The sequence below is a fragment of the Neovison vison genome, chromosome 12, assembly GCF_020171115.1.
Source record: "Neovison vison isolate M4711 chromosome 12, ASM_NN_V1, whole genome shotgun sequence".
In the NCBI taxonomy this organism is placed as follows: domain Eukaryota; kingdom Metazoa; phylum Chordata; class Mammalia; order Carnivora; family Mustelidae; genus Neogale; species Neogale vison.
This window is the reverse complement of record NC_058102.1, coordinates 57218416-57241079: the sequence shown is the minus strand read 5'-3', so window position 1 is coordinate 57241079 and position 22664 is coordinate 57218416. Positions and strand designations below refer to the sequence as shown.

The window sequence follows — 22664 nt, the reverse complement described above, 5'->3', positions numbered from 1 at the left end:
TTAAATTCCAAATCCAATTCTCTTTCCATAGCTGAGTTATGCTTCTTCTCTTACGGGTTATTTTTTTTTGTTTTTTGTTTGTTTGTTTGTTTGTTTTTTGACCTCGGCTTCTTAGTAAAATTTTTTATTTATTTATTTTTTAAAAGATTTTATTTATTTGAATAAGAGAGAGAGAAAGAGAACACAAGCTGGGGCAGCGGGGGGGGGGGCGGTGCAGAAGACTCCCCACTGAGCAGGAAACCCACTGTGGGAACTCAGTCCCAGGATCGCAGGATCATAACCTGAGCCCAAGGTAGACGTTTAACTGACTGAGCCACCCAGGTGCCCTCGTAAATCTTCTTTTTAAATCCATGCAAGTTTATGCCTGAGAAAGAGATGAGTTTTTATTTGTATCTATTGCATAGCTTGCTAAAGGAAAGCGTTTTTAATCTCTGAGTAGACTCTAAACCATCAAGTACATGATTTGACTTTCTTTCCAAGTGATTTGTACCGACTTGCTGTGCCACATTCTATGTTAGCCATGTGTTACATACTAAACAAACACCAGTGGCTGGATAAAGGAAAGAAGGATGGGAGAATGCTGTCAGTGTATACTGTTGCCCTTTCAGGGATGTGCCTGAAAACTTGGGAGCTGTGCAGAAAGCTCTGGTTGCAAGCTTTGTGTTGAAATACTAATCCTAAGGGCTCAATTAAAGTTTATTTTACCTTTAATCTCCAGGCTAAAAAAACAATGTAACCTCCTTTTACACATTAAATACTTCAGAAGTGAGTCTTTCTGACAATTACTTAATCACCGTTGTACATTTCCTGATACCCTCAGAATGAGGGTATTTGGTCAAAGCCAATGAACATTCAGTCCTTTTGTAGTGATCATGGATAGACAGGTCCATATGAGATCTCGCCTGGGAGTTCAGAAGACAGAACTCTAAGTTTGATGGCTAAAGCCAGGTCTTCCATCCTAAACTCAAAAGGAAGTAGGAAATTAATTGATTTGAACTGAGTGCAGAGCAATTGTAGGTACAGTGAGGAAGAAGTCAAAGATTGGGGTGAATTTAGTTTTGTTCAGGGTATGTTGAAAATGGTACTAGAGAAAGAAGGGCAAGGTGGGGGAAATTTCATTTATTGCAACTGTGGAGAATAAGATGTAATTAATATTGTAGGAGTTATTAAAGTATCATAAAGATAATTTAATAAATTTTTATTTAACAATAATAATAATATAATAATTACTACTTAACATTAATAATTAATGATTCAATAAAATATTGTTAATAAAATATTATAGCTAGTAAAGTGGGAGCCATATGCAGATTAGCAGAAATCCAAACAAAATAGAAGATCGGGTAAAAATAAATAGCTCCTTTTCTGAAATGTTATGAATTGGCCTCAAGTTGCAGCAACAGCCTTCCCCAAAGCCCAGTAGAGCTGTGTGTGGGTCCTGGTGGCCTTGGAACCAGCTGTCACATCACTTAGGTGTCTCTGCTCTTTTCAGTGTACATGTACAATCTGCCTGTAATCTTTGGTACCTGACATCATTCGCCAGACTTTTTTCTTTATTTTGCGGGCACATTTACAAGCAACTTCTTAACCCTATCAATGTGTGTCAAAGGGATATAGTTTTGGTAAGCATCTTAAGTAGTATTTATCTCCAAGGATACTCTAAACTATCAAGTACATCATTTGACTTTATCTCCAAGTGAGTTGAACCAACTTGCTGGGCCCAGTTCTATTAGCCATGGGTTATATACTGAACAAACACCAATAAGCAGAGCCTTGGGGGCAGGGTCTTATGTGAATGACCTTGGGTTACTAGATGGGACTCTGTCTAGCCAACCTTTCTACTCCAGCTGTCTCAGGCTCAGCAGTGATTCTCACCAAGGTGAAGGTCATCTAGGAAGGTATTTTTCCCATGAAAGTGGAAAACTGTAGAATAGATTTCAAGCAAGAATGATATAAAGCAAGAACATGGTAACTCGTGGTAGCCTTTTTATTTTTAGTTAGGCTCTTTTGATTGGCAGAGGCAAAGACCAGCTAAGTTATTTCAGAAAGAAGAAAAAAACCACAAAAACAAACCAAGCAAAAACAAAAACAAAACCAAAATATTGGGTAATTTATCGTGAGCTGTACCTGGAAAGCTGCACCTGGAAAGAGCTAGAAAGCCATGAGGAACTAAGACCATACCAGGCTGGCGACCTGCTGGGTCTCTCAACATTTTGGGGTCTGTATTTTGAAGTCTTTCTGATTCTCACATGGATCTGAAGACTTCTACTTCAGTCCTGTTCTGCCATTCCATAGCTTCTGTTTTCTCATTGTTTCACAGTGCGCATGACCTTGCTTTGTCATGGGCCCTAATCTAGTTCATGTTAAAGATTAAAGACCCACCCATTTTTTTCTGGGTTTTGGCTCTGATTCCTAAGAGAGACAGATAGTCTGATGAGCTGGGGCTCTTCTTTTCAGATCAGGCCCAGAGTGCTTAAGGACAGGCTGCATCAGCCATGCATCCACTTCTGGTGAGTAGTACTTGTGCTGTGCAAAGAGAAGCTGAGCCTGTGGGCAAGGGAGGTTAATCTGAAGGAAAAATTAGGCGTGACTGATATACTCCTTGACATATCAAAGGAGGAGGCTTAACTGATTGTGCCTCTAGAAGTGACTCACTGAGCAACATGAAAACCCTCTTCTAGAATATACTTAATAAATAAAGCCAATTAGGTATCTGAAATGTTTTGCTGTGACCAGTGCAAGAGATCTTTGTCTTTATGTTAAGGAAAAGATAGGGGAACCTGGAAATTACTCTCAGGATTAAGAAGTTGAGAGAATTAAGGAGAAATGAGTTTACCCTTCATCACCAAAGTTCCTTACTGAACTTTTGCGCTAACTGAGCTCCTGAGGACATTGTGTCCCATCCTGTTTACACCTGGAATCACCTCTGGTTCAGCTTGTGTCCTTTTTTTTTTTTTTTTTTTTTTTTTGAGAAATGGTGAGAACTGTGTTACTATGTTATTACTCAGGGATGCTATTGGTACTATAGAGCCATTCAATTTGATGAGGCCAAAAATAAAAGATCTTAGAATATATACTTGCTTTGTTAGTAAGAAAGTTTAAAAAAAAAAAGAATATCATGCTTTCTTAATAGACTTGGAGGCAGTTTTGAGAACTGATAGCATTTAGTAGTCATCTGTGTATTTTTCTCAGGGACTTTCAAACTAAACTCGAGAAAATTTGGTATCAGGCTACTTTTGTGAGCTGCTTGGATTTAAATTTGCAATCCTAGGTCATTGCAATGGAAGGAATGCTTAAGTGATTGACCTCTTGACCAAGGTGCAGAATTACTGAAAGATATTAGAGAGCCAAAGGGTCAAGAACACAAATATACTTAGAGAAGGGAAAGACTAGGCATTAACATTCCCCTAGCTTTTCTGAAGGAACACTGAACAGAAATCTTAACAAAATCAGTTTGCAGTTATTGGGAGAGAAGAAAGTTTTTAAACTGGATAGCTTGACTTCATAAAGGACAAGTCCTGTCATCCTAATCCAGTCTTCTGAGATGAATATGAAAGACTGGATAGCTCAAGTAGACAGATTTATATATAATTCATTTAGACCGTAGAGTGCTATGGATATGATACTGTATGGTATGTCCATCAACCCCTACATTGCACCTGAGATAGTGGACACCGGACACCCGTAACCCACCTGAGGACAAATCTAAGGCTGAGTTCAAGGCCAGTGTTACTTTTGCTTTTATCCACAGTCATATTTGAATTGAAATGCATGGGTGCTTAATTTTCTGACTGCACAGAGCTAGTGGGAGGATTGTCAAGGAGAGAGGTAAGTATAAAGAAGCTTAGGAAATGTAACAGTCCAACCATACTGCCCTCTGTTCTCATCATTCCTATGACATATTCTAAAACTCATGTTACCATTTAACTTAAGAAAGTCATCATTATTTGGTATATTTTGATCTTACCTTCCAATCAGCTCACCCTAAGGATGAGGATGATGACTTACACTTCATCTCGAACTCCTTCCTGAAGACCTCATAGGTATTTAATAAATGTTTGATTAACAAACAATAAGGTCATAAAGAACAGGTTGTATGATGTCTGGTAGAAGAATACTGCAGGGCAATAACGTGCACCAACTCTATTACTCATTAGTAGTACCCATGTGCTAGAGAATGGGTGTATATGAGTGAGGCTTAAGGAACTCACGAAAATAACCTGTATTACTAGGGATGAGGTAGAATTTAACTAGATGACTGTGATCATTCATTCTGTGGGTTCACAAAATAGGAGGTATAGATGGTTCAGATGGAGCTACAGAGACGATTAAAGGAAGCTTGAAGATGTATGGGGCACTAGTTGAATGTGTGCATTCTGAAGTCATACCTAGCCAGATTCTCAAACCAACAGTATCCTCAGGTGAGTTCCTTAATGTCTCTAAAGCTCATTTTCTGTTGGTGAAATGGAGGGTCACAGGGTTTACTTCACAGGTATGTGAGAATTAATTGACATAATACATGTATAGCATCTAGTACTCTATAAGCAACTCAGTAAATATTGTAATGGGAACTGTATGTATCCTTCTTGATGCAAGCCATCATCTATCTTGAAATCAATTTGATTTAGTTTCATAAGAATTTTGAAGGCCTGTTACATGCCTTTCATCAAGGAAAGCATGAAAGCCAAAGGGCTGACTCTGCAGCATGATGGAAGAATTTCTGAAAGTCAAGATTGCCACTGGCCTAAGTAACAGAGGAAAATTAAGGCATTTTCTTTGAAGACTTGGTAAATCATCTAGTTCTATCTCATATTCTCCCAAAGTGATTTAATCATAGACCTTTTCTAAGTAGGACTAGTGTCCTCTCAAGCCACTGTGGTTAATATCTGTTCTTTGAGATTTGGGGCTGGCATTATTTAACAGAGTTAAATAAGCCATACTTATAAAAGATTAACATATTGGTACCTTTTAGCAATACTGAATTAATATCAAAATGTTGTTGCTGAGCCATAAGGAGGCTCCATTTTGTTTTGTTAACATGAATCAGGATTCAACAGCCAGCTAATGTGAACCTGATAGCTTCAGGTGAATTTCTCTCCTGCCACTTCTAAAGATAATGAGACTGTGTATGTAAGACTCAGACTTGTCTGAGATGATTCATCCACAGGCAGAAGCCCAACTGTGAAGGATCCAGATTAGAGATTAATAAATGCTGCATCTGATTGTAACAATGACTTTTCTCCAGAGAGTTCTGAGCTTCTTTCTGTTTGGAATGCCAATCGGCATTTTCTTTTAAAGAACTCCCCCCCCCCCCCCCCCCCGTGCTTGCATGCTCCCCCATCAGAGGAAAGGTATTCAGGTGAAATGCTATGCACTATAGAAATGTCGAAGACTACTAAATGTGGTTTAAAAACAAATAAACAAACTTCAAAATACGAATGAGTAAGTGGGCCATTTGTTTAATTCCCAAGTTCTTATTTGCAGGAAGGATCTCGCCAGTTTTGATCTGTCTCTTGAATGAAGGCTACTGCTTGTCCTCATTTGGCTCATCTTCTAGAGTCAAGTTGAGATACTGAGAGCATTTCACCTCCCCGAGACCCTAGAGAGAAGAATGGAAACACTGGTTGGGCTCAAGGTATAGGCCACTGGGGACATTCCAATGGAGTTTTTATCCATTGAACTATAGAAATGTGGGAAAAGAAGGCAAAAAAGGAAAGATCCTCAGATGGGACTGCGGTGTAGCAGTGACAAGGTGGTTTCTGGAAATGTTGGCAGAGTTGGTACAACTGAGACGGAGGGCACAGCCTGGGCCAGAGGGAGTGACCCTTGAGTGAGTTAGAAGCTAGATCTGCCCTATTCTACCTTCTAAACCAAGTATTCCTTCTTTGTATGGGTAAAAAAAAAAAAATGCATAGGTTGTTTTCAAGGAATCTTGGACAAGCTCATGTGGTTGGAAAGAATAGTTTTGGTGTGATTCTCTCTGTAGCAGTTGAAGAGCTGGGTATTGGTTCTAATAGACTGTGTCATACTCTCAGTGAGCCTTATATCCCCATGCTATCCAGAGCATGAGGACAAGAAAACGAAGAGTATGCGGTTAAGAACTCTGAACCCTTAAGGATCCACTTTTAGTGCTAATAACCAGCAGGCATAAATGAGGCATAGCAAAAGTAAGAGTTGAATAATTCTGGGAAAGGAGAGCAGCTTTCCATATGAAATGAAGAAAGTCTCAAGTCATCTTGGATGCAGCCAGTCAAATACGGGATACCAGTTTCACTCTGTTGATGCCATGCATACCAGAATCTGAATGGTAAGTCTAGGGAAGGTCAGAGAGCTGGGAAGCCTGGACTAAATCCTGCCAGGGGGCTGCCTGCCACAGCGTGAGGACCCGCAAGCTCTGAGAAACCTGGTACAATTCAGATTGGCATGATTGCACAGGGATTTGAGATAATAATGTACAAAGCAGCAGACTGTTGGCACTACTCACGTGCTAATCATCTCCCTGTTAAAGTCAGGCAAGGGGTGTCAGACTTCAGCTGGCCATCTGCAGAAATAGGGAACAGGGGCCAACATCAGGGCTGTTGGCAGTTTGTCAGGGACTGTGTACAATAGTTGGAACTTCTGAGTGGGCAACCTCATCCAAAAGTGATGGAAGAAAACTCAAGACCATGAGAAAAACACTTAGTCCTTTGGATTGGACCCATGGTGAGGCTGTTAGGAAGGAAGACTTCTTCTGGTTGGACAGGTCTGTACTCAGCCAGGATCACATCAGGTGCACCAAATTCTGGGCCTAGAGGAACCCCATTAGCTCTAGAATATGTGGGTAAGGAGACTCCTTGGCCAGTCCCAGTTGAAAGATTGGAAGACGTGCCTGGTGGTTCAAGTTCTAAGTCCTACAATTAAGAGAGGCCAAGACAGGCAGGTGCTGACGAGCTGTTGAAGACATGTATATATATTTTTAAAATGCCTGTATGCAATTTTATTTTCATTTCTGGAGCCCTTCAAAATGCGTTGCCTCTTTTAGATGGAGGACCAAATTGGTTTGGGAGATGCGAATAAATTCAAAGCCACATTGATTGTGAACAGCCGTGCTTTGCTGATGTGAGGAAGCAGTGATCAGTTTTCCAATCCAGGGACTTAGGAATACCGATCACTGGATGTTTAGTGCAAAAAAAAAAAAGAAAAAGAAAAGAAAAGAAAAAACAACAACAACAAAAAAACCCAAAAAACCCAAAAACCTTCTCAGAAAACTTTTTTCTACCATTGGAGATATTGGCTTGTTAACCTGTGCCAAATGAGTATGACTGATCCAAATTCTAAATTCAGGGATACTTTGTCTTTCTGTATGGAGAAGGAACAGAAGCACGAGAACTCCCTGTTTTCCAGAGATCTCTTAAAAGACCCATGTGTATGGACATAATCACTATGCCTAGAACCAGTGCTTTTGTTATTTTCAGCAACAAATGAGGTGCTGACACTCATCGCTTGATCAAATACAAAAGCCTTTTTCTATCCTTCCCCTCCTGTGAGCACCTTCCCTCTTCTGTACTCCCATTGGTATGTGAATGTGATGTTCTGATCAAATATGTATGAAGAGATGGGAATGTTAATTTATTTGAGACAAATGTCAACATCTTTATTCTGAAAAATGCTGCTAGTAAGTCAAATACCATCCGCAGCATGTATTTAACCCTGTCCTTTCATTAATAACCACAGTTCTTCTATAAACTCTACCCCCTTGGCTCACGTTAAGTGGAAAGACTTCAAAAGCATAGGCAGTGTGAAAGGTAGTATTTCATGCCTAATATTTCTTTTGTTTTCCCTTTCGATTATATTGTTTAGTTTTATGTTGCCTTTCTTTTTATTCTTTTTATCCTGTGAAATGTCCAGATCGGTAATAGTGTTGGCCACACTTTTTTTTTTTTTTTTTTTTTAAAGTAGGCTCCACACCCAGTCAAGGGCTTAAACTCATAACCCTGAGATCAAGAGTCAGATGTGTTACTGACTGAGCCAGCCAGGTGCCCCCACAATCGATCTTATAAATTTGCCTAAAAAATGTAGTCTGATAATGATAATTCTACTGCCTAATGAATACTGCTTGTTTAATATTTATACTATTTTTTCTCTTTCCATTTCACTTTCTTTTCCTACTTCTCCTTTCCCCCCACCTTCTTCTCTTGCATTTATTTGAAAGTACTTTTATTCAACCACCGAACTTGATTGTTGTTGAACTTGTCAGCTTGCTCTTTTATAGAAAAGAACCTCTTAATAAAAATACAAGCCAATCCATCTGAGAGTTGTTTTGATGTGCATAATGGAGTAGGCCATAGAGATGAATTTTAATTTAAGATGAAATGAAATAGGCTTGTTAAGATTTTGGCAGTCCTGATACCTTACGGGGGAGCACAAGCACATTCTAGAAGTTCTCTTAGTATTAGCCAAGCCCTTTGCTCCCTTAGTTAATTCTGTAATTCATCTGGGTATGCTAGTGAGAGGAACTCTGCCTTTTTATTCTTCTCCTCTTATTGCCCCTCTGCCTGTCTTATAATAAGCTTTCTTCTTGCTATTATTTTGTCTCTGAGTTCTGCAATAGGAAGAACCTTGTAGGCATTCTCAAAGTGAATACCTTTAGTTTGCTTCTCAACTGTGCCTTACACTTAGCAATTGAAGCACATCCAAGAAGGAGACTCAGTCAGTGAGTAAAATGGGGCAAAATTCAAGGAGAAAGCCCAATTATCTTCTGAAAAAGCAAATAAGAAAAAGAATGCTGGCTTTTGCAAGAGTTGTTTAGTTATCCAGAATGGCTCTTAAACTAGACTGATCTGCTTGAATTTTTGTTCCTGGGCTTTTGAAAACCCAGAGTGTTCTTGGTGTGCAGAGGTTTAAAAAAGAATGGATCTGGCATTTAGGAGGCAGGAAAGATCCTGATTCTCCACCAGTGAGCTTCCATCTTGTGTTTCAGTTATGATATTTCTGAGTAATGGCAAGGCTGGAGAACATCAGGCATTTTCTCTGTCTTGCAAGGCATTGCTCACAAAACTCTGATACTACTCAAAGGCACCCAAAGTAGGTAACACCTGCAGCCTTAGTCACCTGAAAAACTAATAGTGTAGAATCAGAATTTCTAGTCTCCAAAGGAAGGGGTTTCTTGGAGTTAGATGGGGAGAGAAAAATCCTTTCTTTATTTTGGGAGAGAAAAGATTTTATCTTCCATATTCTGATTCTACTCTGCTTGGTGTGAAAGAAGGAAAGAAGAAATAGCTAGGAGTAGGTGGACAGTGGGCAACCTTGACCTCTCACCCCATCTTGGGGTAGATGGACAACCTTCCATACTTGTTTCCTAAATCTGGTGGTAGTAGAGAAACTTTTCAGATCGTCTAGCAGTTCTAGCCTTTTATCAAACACAGGTCCTCCTAAAGAACTGAATTTCAGGGGCGCCTGGGTTTAAAGCCTCTGCCTTCGGCTCAGGTCATGATCCCAGGGTCCTGGGATTGAGTCCTGCATCGGGCTCTCTGCTCAGCGGGGAGCCTGCTTCCTCCTCTCTGCCTGCCTCTCTGCCTACTTGTGATCTCTCTCTGTCAAATAAATAAATAAAATCTTAAAAAAAAAAAAAAAGAACTGAATTTAGAAGTACAGGATTTTCTTTACTCATATACTAGAAGGAGGGACTAGAAGGAAAATCAGATTTATTTAATCTGATTCTATATTAATGTTCTAGCAGGATCCTAATCCCTATGATGTTATGAAGTGCTCAGATTATAATAATGTGAAAGACTTTGTGATACTAGAAAAACTTAATCTCAGTGGGAAAGCCAACAAAGATAAAATAGATTTGAGGATTATCTGGTTGCAACATCAGTTACTACATTATTAAATTCAACAGACATCTACTGTGGCCCCATTTCAGGTACTGAATTGTGGTAGCAAACAGTGATCCTTGTCCTGGTGTTTACACTCTAGTTGGGAAGAGGCAGTAAGTTCATAATAAACATATCAAACTACTCATGTAGTCTGTCAGATGGTGATAAATGCTAAGGCAAAAAGAAAAAGTGGAGCAGGATAAGGGGGTCAAGCAGGTGTTGGTATTCCCCTGTAGGGTCAGGATTGGGCTTTATTGAGAACTTGAGGTTTTAGCAAAGACTTGAAACAGGTGTGTGCGAATACCTGGAGAGATGGAAGAAGAGGGTTCCAGGCAGAGAAAAGAGCTAGAGGTCTGGAGCAGGACTGTGTATGTTCAAGAGAGGTCCGAGTGCCTAGACGGAGTGAGAGAACCATTGGCAGGGTGGGACCCGTGAGACAGTGGCAGTCCAAATCGAGGGTGTTGGCTTTTTATTTTTAGTGGATCGGGAAGCCATTGAGGGTTTGAGGAAGAGAATACCATCTTATGATTGAAGTTTTAAAAGGATTGTCCTGCTTCTTTGTTGAGCACGGTCTGTAGGAGGCTGGAGGGCAAAGGCTAGGAGACAAGTTGGCAGGTCCTTACAGTGACTGGCTGAAGGATGATGGTGGCTCTGATGGAGCTGGTGAAAATCGGTGGTGTTCTAGATACATTTTGAAGGTCAGCAGTCATGGTTGGTTGACTGGATATAGGATTCCAGAGAAAGAGAGGAGTTGGAACTGGAGGGATTGACCTGCTTTAACAGAAATGGGAAAGGCAGAGTCCAATCTTGGAAATGTTGGCCATGTTTCTAAGATACCCAAGTGGACATGCAGGATAGGTAGTCTGATATGTAAGTTGAAGTTTTGGAGAAAGAAGTGTTAGAGGAATTTGCATATAAATAGGGTTTCAATCAGGAGATTGGATGAGATCTCTGAGGAGGTAAATGTTGATAGAAACAACCTAAGGCCCAAGGATTAACCATGGGGGACTCAGTTTTAAAAGGTCAGGAAGTAGAGGAGGAACCAGCAAAGGAGACAGAGGACTAGCAGCCAGTAAGCTAGGAGGAAAGCCAAGAGACCATGAAGCCCTGGAAACCAAGGAAAGAAAGCCTAGCTAGGAGCCACGTGATCAGCCATGTCCAATGCTCATCATAGGTAAGGATGAGTGCAGGAGTGTTGGCAGCACTGACTCCATCTTTGGCCCCATGCCTTGTGCCCAGGTGGTACAACTTGAGGTAACTAGTAGAGGCTCCCTTCTGGTGCACAGGTGTTGCCACTTAAGATAACTGGTAGAGATCCTCTGGTGTGCAGATGAGAGCCCCACTTTAGATAATTACCCTATGACCTCACCTCCATGCTCCTCACTCCACAAAAGCTGGAGATTGAGGTCTGGAGAGGGATGGAAAAGAGCTGTGGAGTGCTGGAGATCATCCATCTGCCCATTCCTCTGTAAACTGCTCTAATCAAAATTCTGGGTAAAGGGCATGGAATGGTTTGCTTTGTTTTTTGGCATTAATGTGTCTTCTCAGTCTGGAGGGTACCTTAGTGACCCTAATAGTGATTGCACGTGGACATTGGAGTTGACAGTATCAAGGTCACCTCTCCTTCATTCGACAGGAGGAGTTTTAGTGAAGTTGAAAGTCTGATTGGAGTTAGTGGAATAGAGAATGAGAGAGGAGGAATTGGAGGAAGTGAGTATAGATGATGTTTCCAAGAAATTTGTGGTGGAGGAGTAAGGAAGCGGCCACTAGTATTTTCTGCCTGTCTGCCTGGCTCCACAGGGGAGCCCCTCACATTTTATAAAAGCATGGTTTATATATATGTAACTATTCATAGCTGATTTCTATGAGGTCAGTATGTGTCATCAGCACAGAAATTTGGAAGCAGATGAGACCATCAATTATTTCGGTAATCTCCACCCAATAAAGGAATCTTCTTTTTAAATATTAATTCAAAACCACTTTTTTTTCATATGTCACCTAGGAATCCAGAGATGAATAAGGCACAGCCCCTGCTCTTGAGAAACATGTTTTCACATTTCGTATAGGGTGGACTATATGCCTCCTATGTGATAAATATTAGGATAGAGGCACATGCAAACAATTGTAAAAGTACAAGGCAAAGAACTAACTTACCTGGGGGAAGTTCAGAAAGAGGATACAAATGAAAAGCTGACACTTGAACTAGACCTTAAAGGCGAGCATGACATTTTCCAGGCAGAGTGCTGAGGAGCATCTCTTTATCAAATAATAATCCAACTCCCGTTTAAATGCTTATAGCAACAGAGAGCTCACTACTTAGAGTTTCATTCTATTCTAAATTAACTATAATTTTTGCACACCTGTTTCTTCTGTTGAACCAAATAATGATGTTTAATATTCCTACTCATTAGTTCCAGTTTTCTCTGTTGGAACTAATGGGTAGAGACTTGTCTTTCTAACATAGAGGTCATTTCTGTGTTTGAAAATAGATGTTATGTTTTTTTTTTTAAGGCCACTTCTTTTCTGTTTTGAATAAAGGGAACTGAATAGTCTCATGTTGGGTTCCCAAGGAAGCGGACCCTGAGACCAAGGTGAGCACACAGGAGATTATTAGGGAGTGCTCTTGAGATCAGGGCACTGAAAAGGGAAGATCGGGCAGGAGCAGGTGGAGCGAGAAGTAAAGATGTGATGTGGTCTTAATGCAGGCTCCCACCAGCCCTGTTGGGAAGTTCTGAGAATGGACTGATCCTTCAGAGGTGTCTAGAGTCAGGGCAAGAGGACAAGGTCTTTATACTCCCTGACCAGCAGTCATTCAGGGCAATTTATCCTGGGAAGGGGTGGGGGGAGCATGTGACTTTGGGCAAGGTGGTTCTCTCCAGCTGATGCTATTCCCAAAGTGGTCTGACAGCTACAATGTATCGCCAGGGGCATTAGCAGCAGCTGTGGTGGTTTATCCCTTATTTCCAAGTGGGTCTGTAGGGGATCTGGGGGATGGAGAAGATAAGTCTCACATGCTACGAACTCTGTTTTGGAGACTGAAAGCAGAATGAAAAAGGGCTTGTTTTTGTTTCTTATTAGCAAATAAATACCATGAATATCTAAGCGATGAGGATTCAATCTAATGGTTCTAGACTGATGGGGTCTATTGTGCAATTGTGTCTTCCCTGTATTAATTATGTCTGTTTTGGTGGCCCTTTTTACATGAATGCTTTATGGATGCTTGTGAGGCAAGGTGAAGAAGTACATGCATGCAGTAGAGGTGCCTGGGAATCATTAGGAGATAAAAATGTAAGTGGGGGGAGCATAGTGAGCTGCCAACTGAATTATCTCCCTGTCCTTCATCCTGGAAGATGACAATTCTTGTGATCGCACTGCAGGTTGGGTGCCTGCAAAGACCGGTGTGTGACCACCAGTCCTTTCCACTCTGTGCACACGTGAAGATTGTTCTTTGATTTGTGACTTCAGCCATAATTTGCAGAGCCTGTCACTGCCTGCAACTTAGAGTTCGCCCAAAGCTTTGTTGAAAAAGAGCTGTCCCATTCCCGGCTGCTGTATACCAGATTGATGTGTCAACTAAATTAATAACACTGGCTGGTCATTATAACGCAGAACACTTGCCCAAGCTGTAACTCTGTCTCTTGATTTCTGTTTGGCTTCATTAACCTCTTCTTGGTGCCACAGACAAAATGGGCATGTAAGGTATCCTTTATTTAATGAAGGATTGGCGAGATAAAAAGTTGAAGGGGACATTGGTGGGAGAGAGGAGTCAGAAAGGATGATGGTGGAGGATGATAGAATTAGGTGAGAGGAGGTTATGGTGGGGATGATCTGGAGCCATATTAGTTTTTCTCTTCTTACTTTCACCTTATTTTATTGGATTTCTTCACATAGTAGCTGGCTATTTCTTTAGGAGCTCATTTAAAATTGCGAGAGAGTTTTAAGACTAAGAGAGAAGAGGGTAAGTTTGGTATATATTAGATTAGTTTTTTGTTTTCATTAGCATGGGCTCATTTACGATGGACCCTCATGGATTATCTCTCAGGGCTATCTCTCCCTGTGTATTTGAACCAGCTGTTGTCTTCCAACAGATTGAGAATTGTGGGTATTCAAGAACCTCTTTGTGATAAGATATTTCCCTTATCGTAGAATGGGTTGAATTCCTTTGTTTACAGTTGGAATGCTGTCACCCTTAGCCTGTACATTTTAAGGTATATTTGGAAGCTTTTGTCATTTTGTTATATCCACTAGGTTTTGCAAAAACCCAAGTGGAAAAAGGGAGTCCTCAAGCAGAACATTGTTTGGAAATAACAGGAAAATAAATAGCTTTTTCTCTAAAGCGTTTCTGGGTGGGTGGTTCTGTCCCAGACCTTCCTTTCCTTCTGTGGTTCTCTGTAGACCCATGACAAGCCTTGGAATAATTAAACTTTGTTGTCCTGGCATCCCACTATAATCCTAAAACCTAAGGACAAAGTCACCGTTACCTGAAGAATAGTACTTGTGTTGTGGTAGGAGACCAGGGCAGGGGTGTCGGAGGGCGGGGCTGGTCACAGTTTGGAGTAAGTTCACACAAAGTCCATATTTCATTCTGAATGGATTCCCACTCCTCCCACCATTCTTTCTGCCGTGTCTGCTCTACTTATCTGAATTCTCCCTGACCCGGAAGTTTAAGCCAGAGGAAGGAGCTAGGATAAGCGCCATTTTACCCCTAGCAGAAAGAACTGCCCTCAAACGACTAAGCATCTCCTGTTTCCTTCTGAATTGCCTGTGGAAAATGTGAAAAGTTCAAGCCACATGAAGCAATCCTAGCTCGGCAGAGCCAAAGGGCTAGCAGCTTTCATTGCCGAATCAGGGTCTGTGGATAGCAGCTGGATATTTCCCAACCTGTATTTTTTTCAATAGTGGGTGCCCCCCAAACACTCAGTAATCTCAGTTGTACAAGAATATGTTCTTGAATGAAGAAATCACTGTATAATTTTGTTTAAAAGCCTGGTCTCTTGTGACTGTACTGGGAAGCTCTAGTCTGGGGGGATCGAAAAGAACTGCCCCTTTTAGATACAATTTTGTCCTCCTGGATTGTTATAAAATGGGGATGAACCATCGGATAAAAGATAGGGGCACTGACAAGAAAAGAGATGCCATTACCCAGGAGGAAGTCGGGGGAAATGGATTGAGAAAGAAGGCCAAGGCCAAGAGGGTCTTCATCTGTGCTTGCAGATTCTTCTAGCTGGAAGGCAGAGCTAAAATGCAGGGCTTGACATCTCAGAACAGCAGGTGAAATACGGCTTAAAATGGGAGAAATTTAAAATGGCTTCTCCCTCAAAAGAAGGGAGAAAACCTACATATACTCAGAGTTGACAGAAGGCTATATGTATAATACACAGGTCAGACCGAGACCCGTGGTGTTAGACAGGTAGGAGGCAGAATAATCATCTATGTGTGGCTCTAAACTCTTATCATACATGAGCTTGAATCCAAGTCCTTTTAACCTGTAGCTTAGGTACACAGTCTGCACCTTCTTCTAACTTGTGTTATCTCCTTATCAGGGTGGAAGATGAAAAACTCAATGTGCTATTAATCCAACAGTTATTTCTTTATAGAAAATACACTGGCCAAACCTTCTTCTCCCTGATATCCATACCAGAGTACCACCCACCTACCAGGCCAGTGTGCTTACACCACCTCCGTCTGTAGGTTTCAGGGTAGATGGATGGCCTTTCCATTTATTCACTCTGAGTGATACACTTCCATGGTTGTGATCAGTTCAGAAGGTTCAAAAAATGAAAAGCGTGTGTAACCCTAGAGCTCATTTGACAGCGAAACCTGACCTGAACTGATATGAGGCCATTTAGAGTCTTATTCCCCCTTAATGCGACTCTTTACATGTCTTGCAATAGCAATATTAACATGTTTGATTGTAGGAAGCTCTTTTGTGCCCCAGGGATTTCAGACAACACGGATATAGACCTGTGTTGATTCTCCCCCTAGAGTCTAGAAGGTGGTTTTAGGAAGAAAGGTTTTAGAAATGTTTGCAATTCAAACATCACATCTTAAAAGGCGTGTGAAAAAGTAAAAAATGAACATAAACCTTTGTGCCCAGTTGATTCAGACTCTCCCTTACCATCTTTGTTTTTTGTTTTTTGTTTTTTTGGTTTTTTTGTTTTTTTTACCTTTTTACTATTCTAGGATGAATCCTCCATGTTCTTCCAGTTTGGCCCATCAATTGAACAGCAAGCTTCTGTAATGCTCAACATCATGGAAGAATACGACTGGTACATCTTTTCTATCGTCACCACCTACTTCCCTGGCTACCAGGACTTTGTAAACAAGATTCGCAGCACCATCGAGAACAGCTTCGTGGGCTGGGAGTTAGAGGAGGTCCTCCTGCTGGACATGTCCCTGGATGATGGAGATTCCAAGATCCAGAACCAGCTCAAGAAACTTCAAAGCCCCATCATTCTTCTTTATTGCACTAAGGAAGAAGCCACCTACATCTTTGAAGTTGCTAACTCCGTAGGGCTGACTGGCTATGGCTACACATGGATTGTGCCTAGTCTGGTGGCAGGGGACACAGACACAGTGCCCTCGGAGTTCCCCACCGGGCTCATCTCTGTGTCCTATGATGAATGGGACTATGGCCTCCCTGCCAGAGTGAGGGATGGAATTGCCATAATCACCACCGCTGCTTCCGACATGCTGTCTGAACACAGCTTCATCCCTGAGCCCAAGAGCAGTTGTTACAACACCCATGAGAAGAGAATCTACCAGTCCAACATGCTGAATAGGTGAGCGAGGGACCCAAGGCATCCTGATGGCAGAGGGTTGGGGGAGAGCCTTCAGGACTGGGGGTGGAGGTTCGGAAGCGCTGGGAAGAGCAGTTCAAGATGTCAGAGGGTGAAGCGGGCCACTGAGATGGCAGTTCTTGGTGATGGTGGGAGTGTTTCAGGTCCAAAGCTTGCTGTGCTGGGTTCCTGTTCTAAGAAATACTCAACAGCTCCCGCTTATTGATCATTTCTTCCACACTAGGTGTACTCAAGGGTTTTGCAGGTTTGACCTCATTTAACCCTCAAAGCAACATTCTATTAGGGGTTTAAGAGTTGTTTCCACTTTATGATCCAAGAGAATAAGGGTCGTGGGTGTGAATGGTCCATAGTCGGTCTCCAGGGAAGAGGCTCAGTCTCTCATACTTGACTGCCACGGAAGACACAATGGGCATTGACATGAGGGAGGACCTACTGGTCCCTTTACTTAGGACTGCTGCTATACTTAGAGGGAATGGACAATAGGTTACGTGGGTCTGGAGGCACATGAAGAGGATCCTTTCCTCGGTTTTTGTCTCCTTCGCTTCCTTCTGCCTTTTAAGTATAAGTGTGAGAGTACCACTGTGGAAGCAGCTTCTGTGGTTGCTCTGAGTCCGATTTCTCAGTAGGAAGGGGACATGGGTGCAGTTCCGCTCCCTTAGCTCTCCTCCGAATCCAGCCATGATTCCCAGGTATCCTTTTGCGGGTGTTATGGGACTGTGTAGGACAGAAGATTCTCTCTGAGGCTTCTGTGATTCTGTGATTTGTAGAAATCACGAACACTGTAAAAAGTCAGATCATGCAGAAGACTACAAAGGAGGAGGAGAAGAGAAAAATGGCCTTAAAGCCAGCGAACCAGAGATAGTCATTGTGGAAATAATTAGAGAACATCTTTCCAGCTATTCTCTAATGCGTGTGTACCTATATGCATATAAATCTATAATTTTGCATTAATGGAAACGTGACTATAATAACCCGACTTTCTCTGACTCTACAATATGTTTTGGGCCTCCATTTTACATTCTTTCTGAATTATATCTGACAAATAGAAAACAATGCAGAAAGCACATTACTTTGGTACCATCCAGGTTAAATAAAATATCAAAGTGTCCTCTGGGGAGGTTGAAACACAATTAGTGGAGGCTGAAGGTGTACCTGCTTATACTTGTTTAACCTCTGGGAGGGAGTTAGACTAAAGCCTCTCAGCAACTCTTAATTCAGAGTTGCAACTAAAGCTTCCTTTTTTTTTTTTTTAAAAGATTTATTTTAGAGAGAATGAGTGAGCTTGAGTGAGTGGGGGAGGGGCAGAGGGAGAGGGAGACTCTTTAAACAGACTCCCTGCTCAGCGCAGAGCCAGACAAGGGCCTTGATCCCAGGACCCTGAGATCCTGACCTGCGTCAAAACCAAGAGTGCGCCCCTCATCCCAGAGCTCCTTTTAATGTAGCTCTCTCTGTGATCCAATCCTAATATTATCCCATCTTGAACTCTGCTTTTTGCCATGCCAGTTATTACTACGTTCTTGGTTTCTTCCTCCCTCTCTAGTCATTCTGTCTCAAAGTCCTTGGCATGCTTTTCTTCCTTTTAGACATCTCTTAAATATTGGCATAAAACTCAGGGTTTTGTCCTAGACCCCCTCTTTGTCCTAGACCCCTCCAGTGCCAGGACTATAACTGACGTTTGTGAATGGACTTCTGGCTGAAACCTCTCCCTTGAGCCCCAGTCTGTATCACCAACTATGAGGAGATAGGCTCTTCTGGATGCCACAGGGCCTTAGAACACACCATATCCGAAGCTGAACGGCTTTCTCTTCCATTCCCCTCCCTCTTCCAGGCAGATCTATACTACCTGTAAAGGCTGCATCCTATTACCCAGTGGCCTCAAGTAAAAATTGCCCAGGTGTCCTTGCTTTCACTGCCCTCCCCTCTCCCAGTCTCCTAGGAGACCATCTCCTGCTGCCGTTTCCTGTGGATCCCCTCTGGAGTGCTCTCACCGGCTACATTCCCAGGCCGTGCTCCTGGTTGGCTCTTCCTACCTGTATTGCTGCAGGGCCTCGTAAATATCTCATGGCTCCCGGTCCTGCATCCTTCCAGTCTACATCGCAGCCAGAGTGATCAAAAATGAAAATGTGATTTCATCACTCTCCTGCTTAATGCTTTTCAGTGGCTTTTCGTTGGTTCTGTAATGAAGTCCCATCTCCTTAATGTGGTTTATAAAGTCTTCCACTGCATAGGCCAGCCTGTCTTTCCAAAACTGTGTCCTGCTGCAATCTCCCTTGGACACTGTATTCTTACAATACTGAACCTGCTTTAGTTCTTTGAAAATACCATGTTCTTTCTCACTTCTAGCTCTTTTCCCTGCCTTGAATATATTCCCCAGGAACCCCTTCCCACCAGTAGGTAAATGCTGATGCTCCTTTACCTGCCTCCTTTCCATTCTTCAGGCTTCAGTCCCAGCCTCACTTCCACTGAGGAAGCTGTTCCAGACCCTGGACTAACAGGACTCTGTTATGTGCTTTCGCCACATCTTCTGTTTTCCTAGTAAAGCCACTTTTGAGATGGCTGTCATTCTGTGCTGTGTTGTGGTTTGTCCCCGCAAGCTCTGGGGAAGCAGTGACCTCTCTGTCCTACTTATTTCCATGCCCCCCCCCAGTGTCCCATGTGACAAAAGAAAGACACCTGGAGTGAATGAGTGACCTCCTCCAAGATGCTGAGCTGCCCAGTGCATTTACCTCCCCTGCAGGGTTTTTCTTGTTCTGCTGCTTTTTGCAAGATAGTAGAGATTTCCTTGGAAAAACTTAGTTTATTTGATTCTGTACCTTCAGGTTTTCTCTCATGGTCTTTAGTGTTAAGTTAAAATCCGATGCCGATTACTCTGCCAAATAGTAGTTCATTAAAACCAATACTAACAATGAAGACTCTCTAGACCAAAATGTCTGCCAGACGATGCGAGGAAATGAAATGAGTGTTAACTTCAAGTCCATCAGTTTTGGTCCAGGAATACCTGCTTTTATCCTAAAACTTTGTCCAGGTAAACTGTCAACCTGTAGATATTCTCATTTGCCATTTGGCTTACTTTCTGTTAGAATGCAAGTGTTCCCTCTGAAGCCTGGTCTCTGACCACTCTACCTTTAAAATCGCAGTTGGTTCTAACTTTTGTGACCCTGTCTCGTGGTCATTCAGAAAGGGAGCCCTCCTCAGACGTTGTCATCAAGACGGCCGCAAGTACCCACCGCCATCTTTGCCAGCGCAGCAGTCCTAAAAAGAACAGGGATTACTCAGTCCAGATGATTCATAAATTCCTTGAGTAGCAGGGTAGAGCCGAGAGTCCACCTTGATTTCCCACGTGGACTGCGTAAGAAGTGTCTTCAGATGCGTCAAAACGCTTTTCCACGAAGGGCTTTCCTCTGTGAACTTTCCCTTCTGCCCCAGTTCCCTGATATTATTTTGTTGAGGGTGGGGGTTCCTGTGTCTATCTCGAGACTTCCCTTGGCCCTGTCTGCTGTCTCCATAACTTATCCCTCACTCATCCCCATCTGTTCCTTCCCTCCTCTCAAGTGCGGCTCCTCAGGGCACTTGAATCCAATCTCTAGCCTCTCTTGAGAATATTTTAATATCCTTTTCTATCAAGGCCCAGAAAGGATTGGGGTTGACTAACAGGGACTGTAAGGAGCTCGCCTCAAAGTCTGAGCTATTACCGTGTGGCACAGCACGCGGAATCATCAGTGGAATTCAATTAGGCACACTCAGTCCCAGCTCCTCTTACTTCTCCTGGTCTGAAAGCAGCCTCCTCCCCCACCGTCCTCCCCCTTCAAGGGCTCTGGTCTCACTAGGGTCACTCTTTTAAATAACAAACCAAGCAGCCGCACCATTTAGCCACAGCAGGAGATCTTTGCAAATAAAATTGTTGCAAATGGTTGGTTGTTTTATGAGGATGACTTTTTCTTTGGCTTGCTGCTTTTTGCCACAGCAGTGGGAAGAAACCTCCTTAGGGGGGGTATCTGGAACTGACCAGCCCTGGGTGACACCAGAAATACAGAGTCAGGAAGGGGTTTCTCCTCTTCCCTTCTGAAAAACCAGGAACGTTACCTCCCTGTCCTCTCTGGAAGCTTTGTAAGGGGGAGGTAAAGCTCCCATTTCTACCTGGCCAAATGATGCCTTACCTGGCCAAATGATGCCTTTCTTTCTGGGTAAGGAAGGTTCCTAAATCTAGACTTAGGGAACAGGGATTGGTGACTCCCTGTTATTGCTGAATCCCAAAGAGAGACACACATTTGAAGTGATTCACCTGTTAGTTACCAAAGGAAGGGTGTTTGTTTCTTTTAATGACACACAGGCATTCTCAAAGAGGATCCTTGAAATAAACATTATATATCAAGGTATCAGTCCACATTCCCCACTGATAACTTCTTAGCTCCTTGAAGCTTGGCTGGCCAGATATGGTTTTCGTGACTGTTTCCAGATAGATTATAGGTTGCTGGACAAGGCTAGCAAGGTTTCAAGAAAAATATAGAAATCCAGTTAAATTGCAATTTTAGGTCAACAATAGCTAATTCTGTTAGCACAAATCTGTCCCCAATATTGCATGGGGACATACTGATACTAAAAGATAACTTGTTTATCTGAAATTCAGATTTAACAGGGCTCCCATTTTGTTTTGTTTTTGTTAAATGTGACAACCCTATTTTGTACACTAATAAGGATTAATTTTCTGTTGGAACTTTGTAGCATTCATTTATGCCTTATTAGTAAATATGATCCCATGCCCCATACTGTTGCCCAAGACATGCTGAGATATAGTTGTTTTCCAACTGGGAACTTTATTTGATTGAAGGAGTTGAATAATTTCTTCTGTCGTGTGTTCTCTAAGTGAAGGATCTTCTTAGTTCCTGAGAAAAATCCTAATGTTTTGATACCAGACGATCTGAAAGTGTTTAGTAAGTGATTAGGCCCATCATCTAAGCCTGTCTTTATTCCCCTGAGCTAGAGAACAACTGTTAGTTAGCTATTAGTAGGCACGCATCTATATTTTTCCTTTATCTCTTCCTCGGGGGAGTAGGTAATGGTTATTTTCCTTTTCTATGTGCTCTCCAGTACGCTGCTGGTCTATTTCTGTTGCTCAGGTGGTGGCACACTAGCCATTGACCTCCAGGCTCGCTGTCTGCCCTGAGGACCTGCCCAGTGCTCCCAACTTTTAGAAAAAAGCAGGTGCTCTTTGAGATGGCTGGATCTCAACAGCGCAAACCTCTTAACGAATCTTGCCGAATTATTCCCCCTGATGTGCTCCAGTGTTCCTGCTCAACATTTGTTTTGTAGCCATAAAGGTAGCTATCTAAAAGGCCAGAATCCTCCTCCTGGTCCAGTGTTTGAGAGCCGAGGACCGCTGGTATGAAGAGCTGTTAAGCTCTTCCTAGAACTGTGATGAACTCCATAATCCTCTAACCTTGAGGCAGGCTCCCTAACCTCAGACCCATTGTAGTAGCTGCATTGTTCCCAGGGGATGCCCACTTGACTCTCTTGGCCTGAAAAGTGCTGAGAGGTTAAGAAATAAATGAGGATTTGTGTCCATTCATTTTCAGACCCCACGGGCAAGATCTGCTTGGTCATTACCCATCTTTTCGTTAGTAAATGTTCACAGAGGGCCATGCATAGGCAGATCTCTGGGAAGGCAAATACGTATTGTAGGTTCACTTAATGCAATCTACCTGTGATTAGCCAAAACGTTCTGTGAAGGCATAATTATCAATGGATTATTGAGCACGGTGGCCCTTCACCTGATTAACGAAATCCTCTGGAGTCTAAAGAAAGCTACATTTTCATATGAAATCCCTAGTACAGCAGGACACACCTGTGTGTGTAGAGAGAGATGTTATCTGCTCAGTGGTGTCGGAGATACAAATTGGGGGAACAGTTAACTCAGGAATTTCATAACCGTCCTGAAAGATCTGTTCAGTGCTTTCATTGTCCTTGGAAAAATGACTTCATTGAGGTTTACTCAGATTCTTGTGTTTTC

At 42.3% G+C, this 22664-nt stretch overlaps 1 protein-coding gene across 1 annotated transcript in view; it reads left to right on the top strand.

The window, feature by feature from the left end:
* The window catches only part of GRIN2B (glutamate ionotropic receptor NMDA type subunit 2B), a 407054-nt gene that overhangs the window by 214808 nt on the left and 169582 nt on the right, over nt 1-22664 (top strand). Inside the window, exon 4 of the mRNA XM_044227133.1 lies at nt 16041-16639. Coding sequence (XP_044083068.1) covers nt 16041-16639 — 599 coding nt within the window. The remainder of the gene's footprint in view (nt 1-16040; nt 16640-22664) is intronic.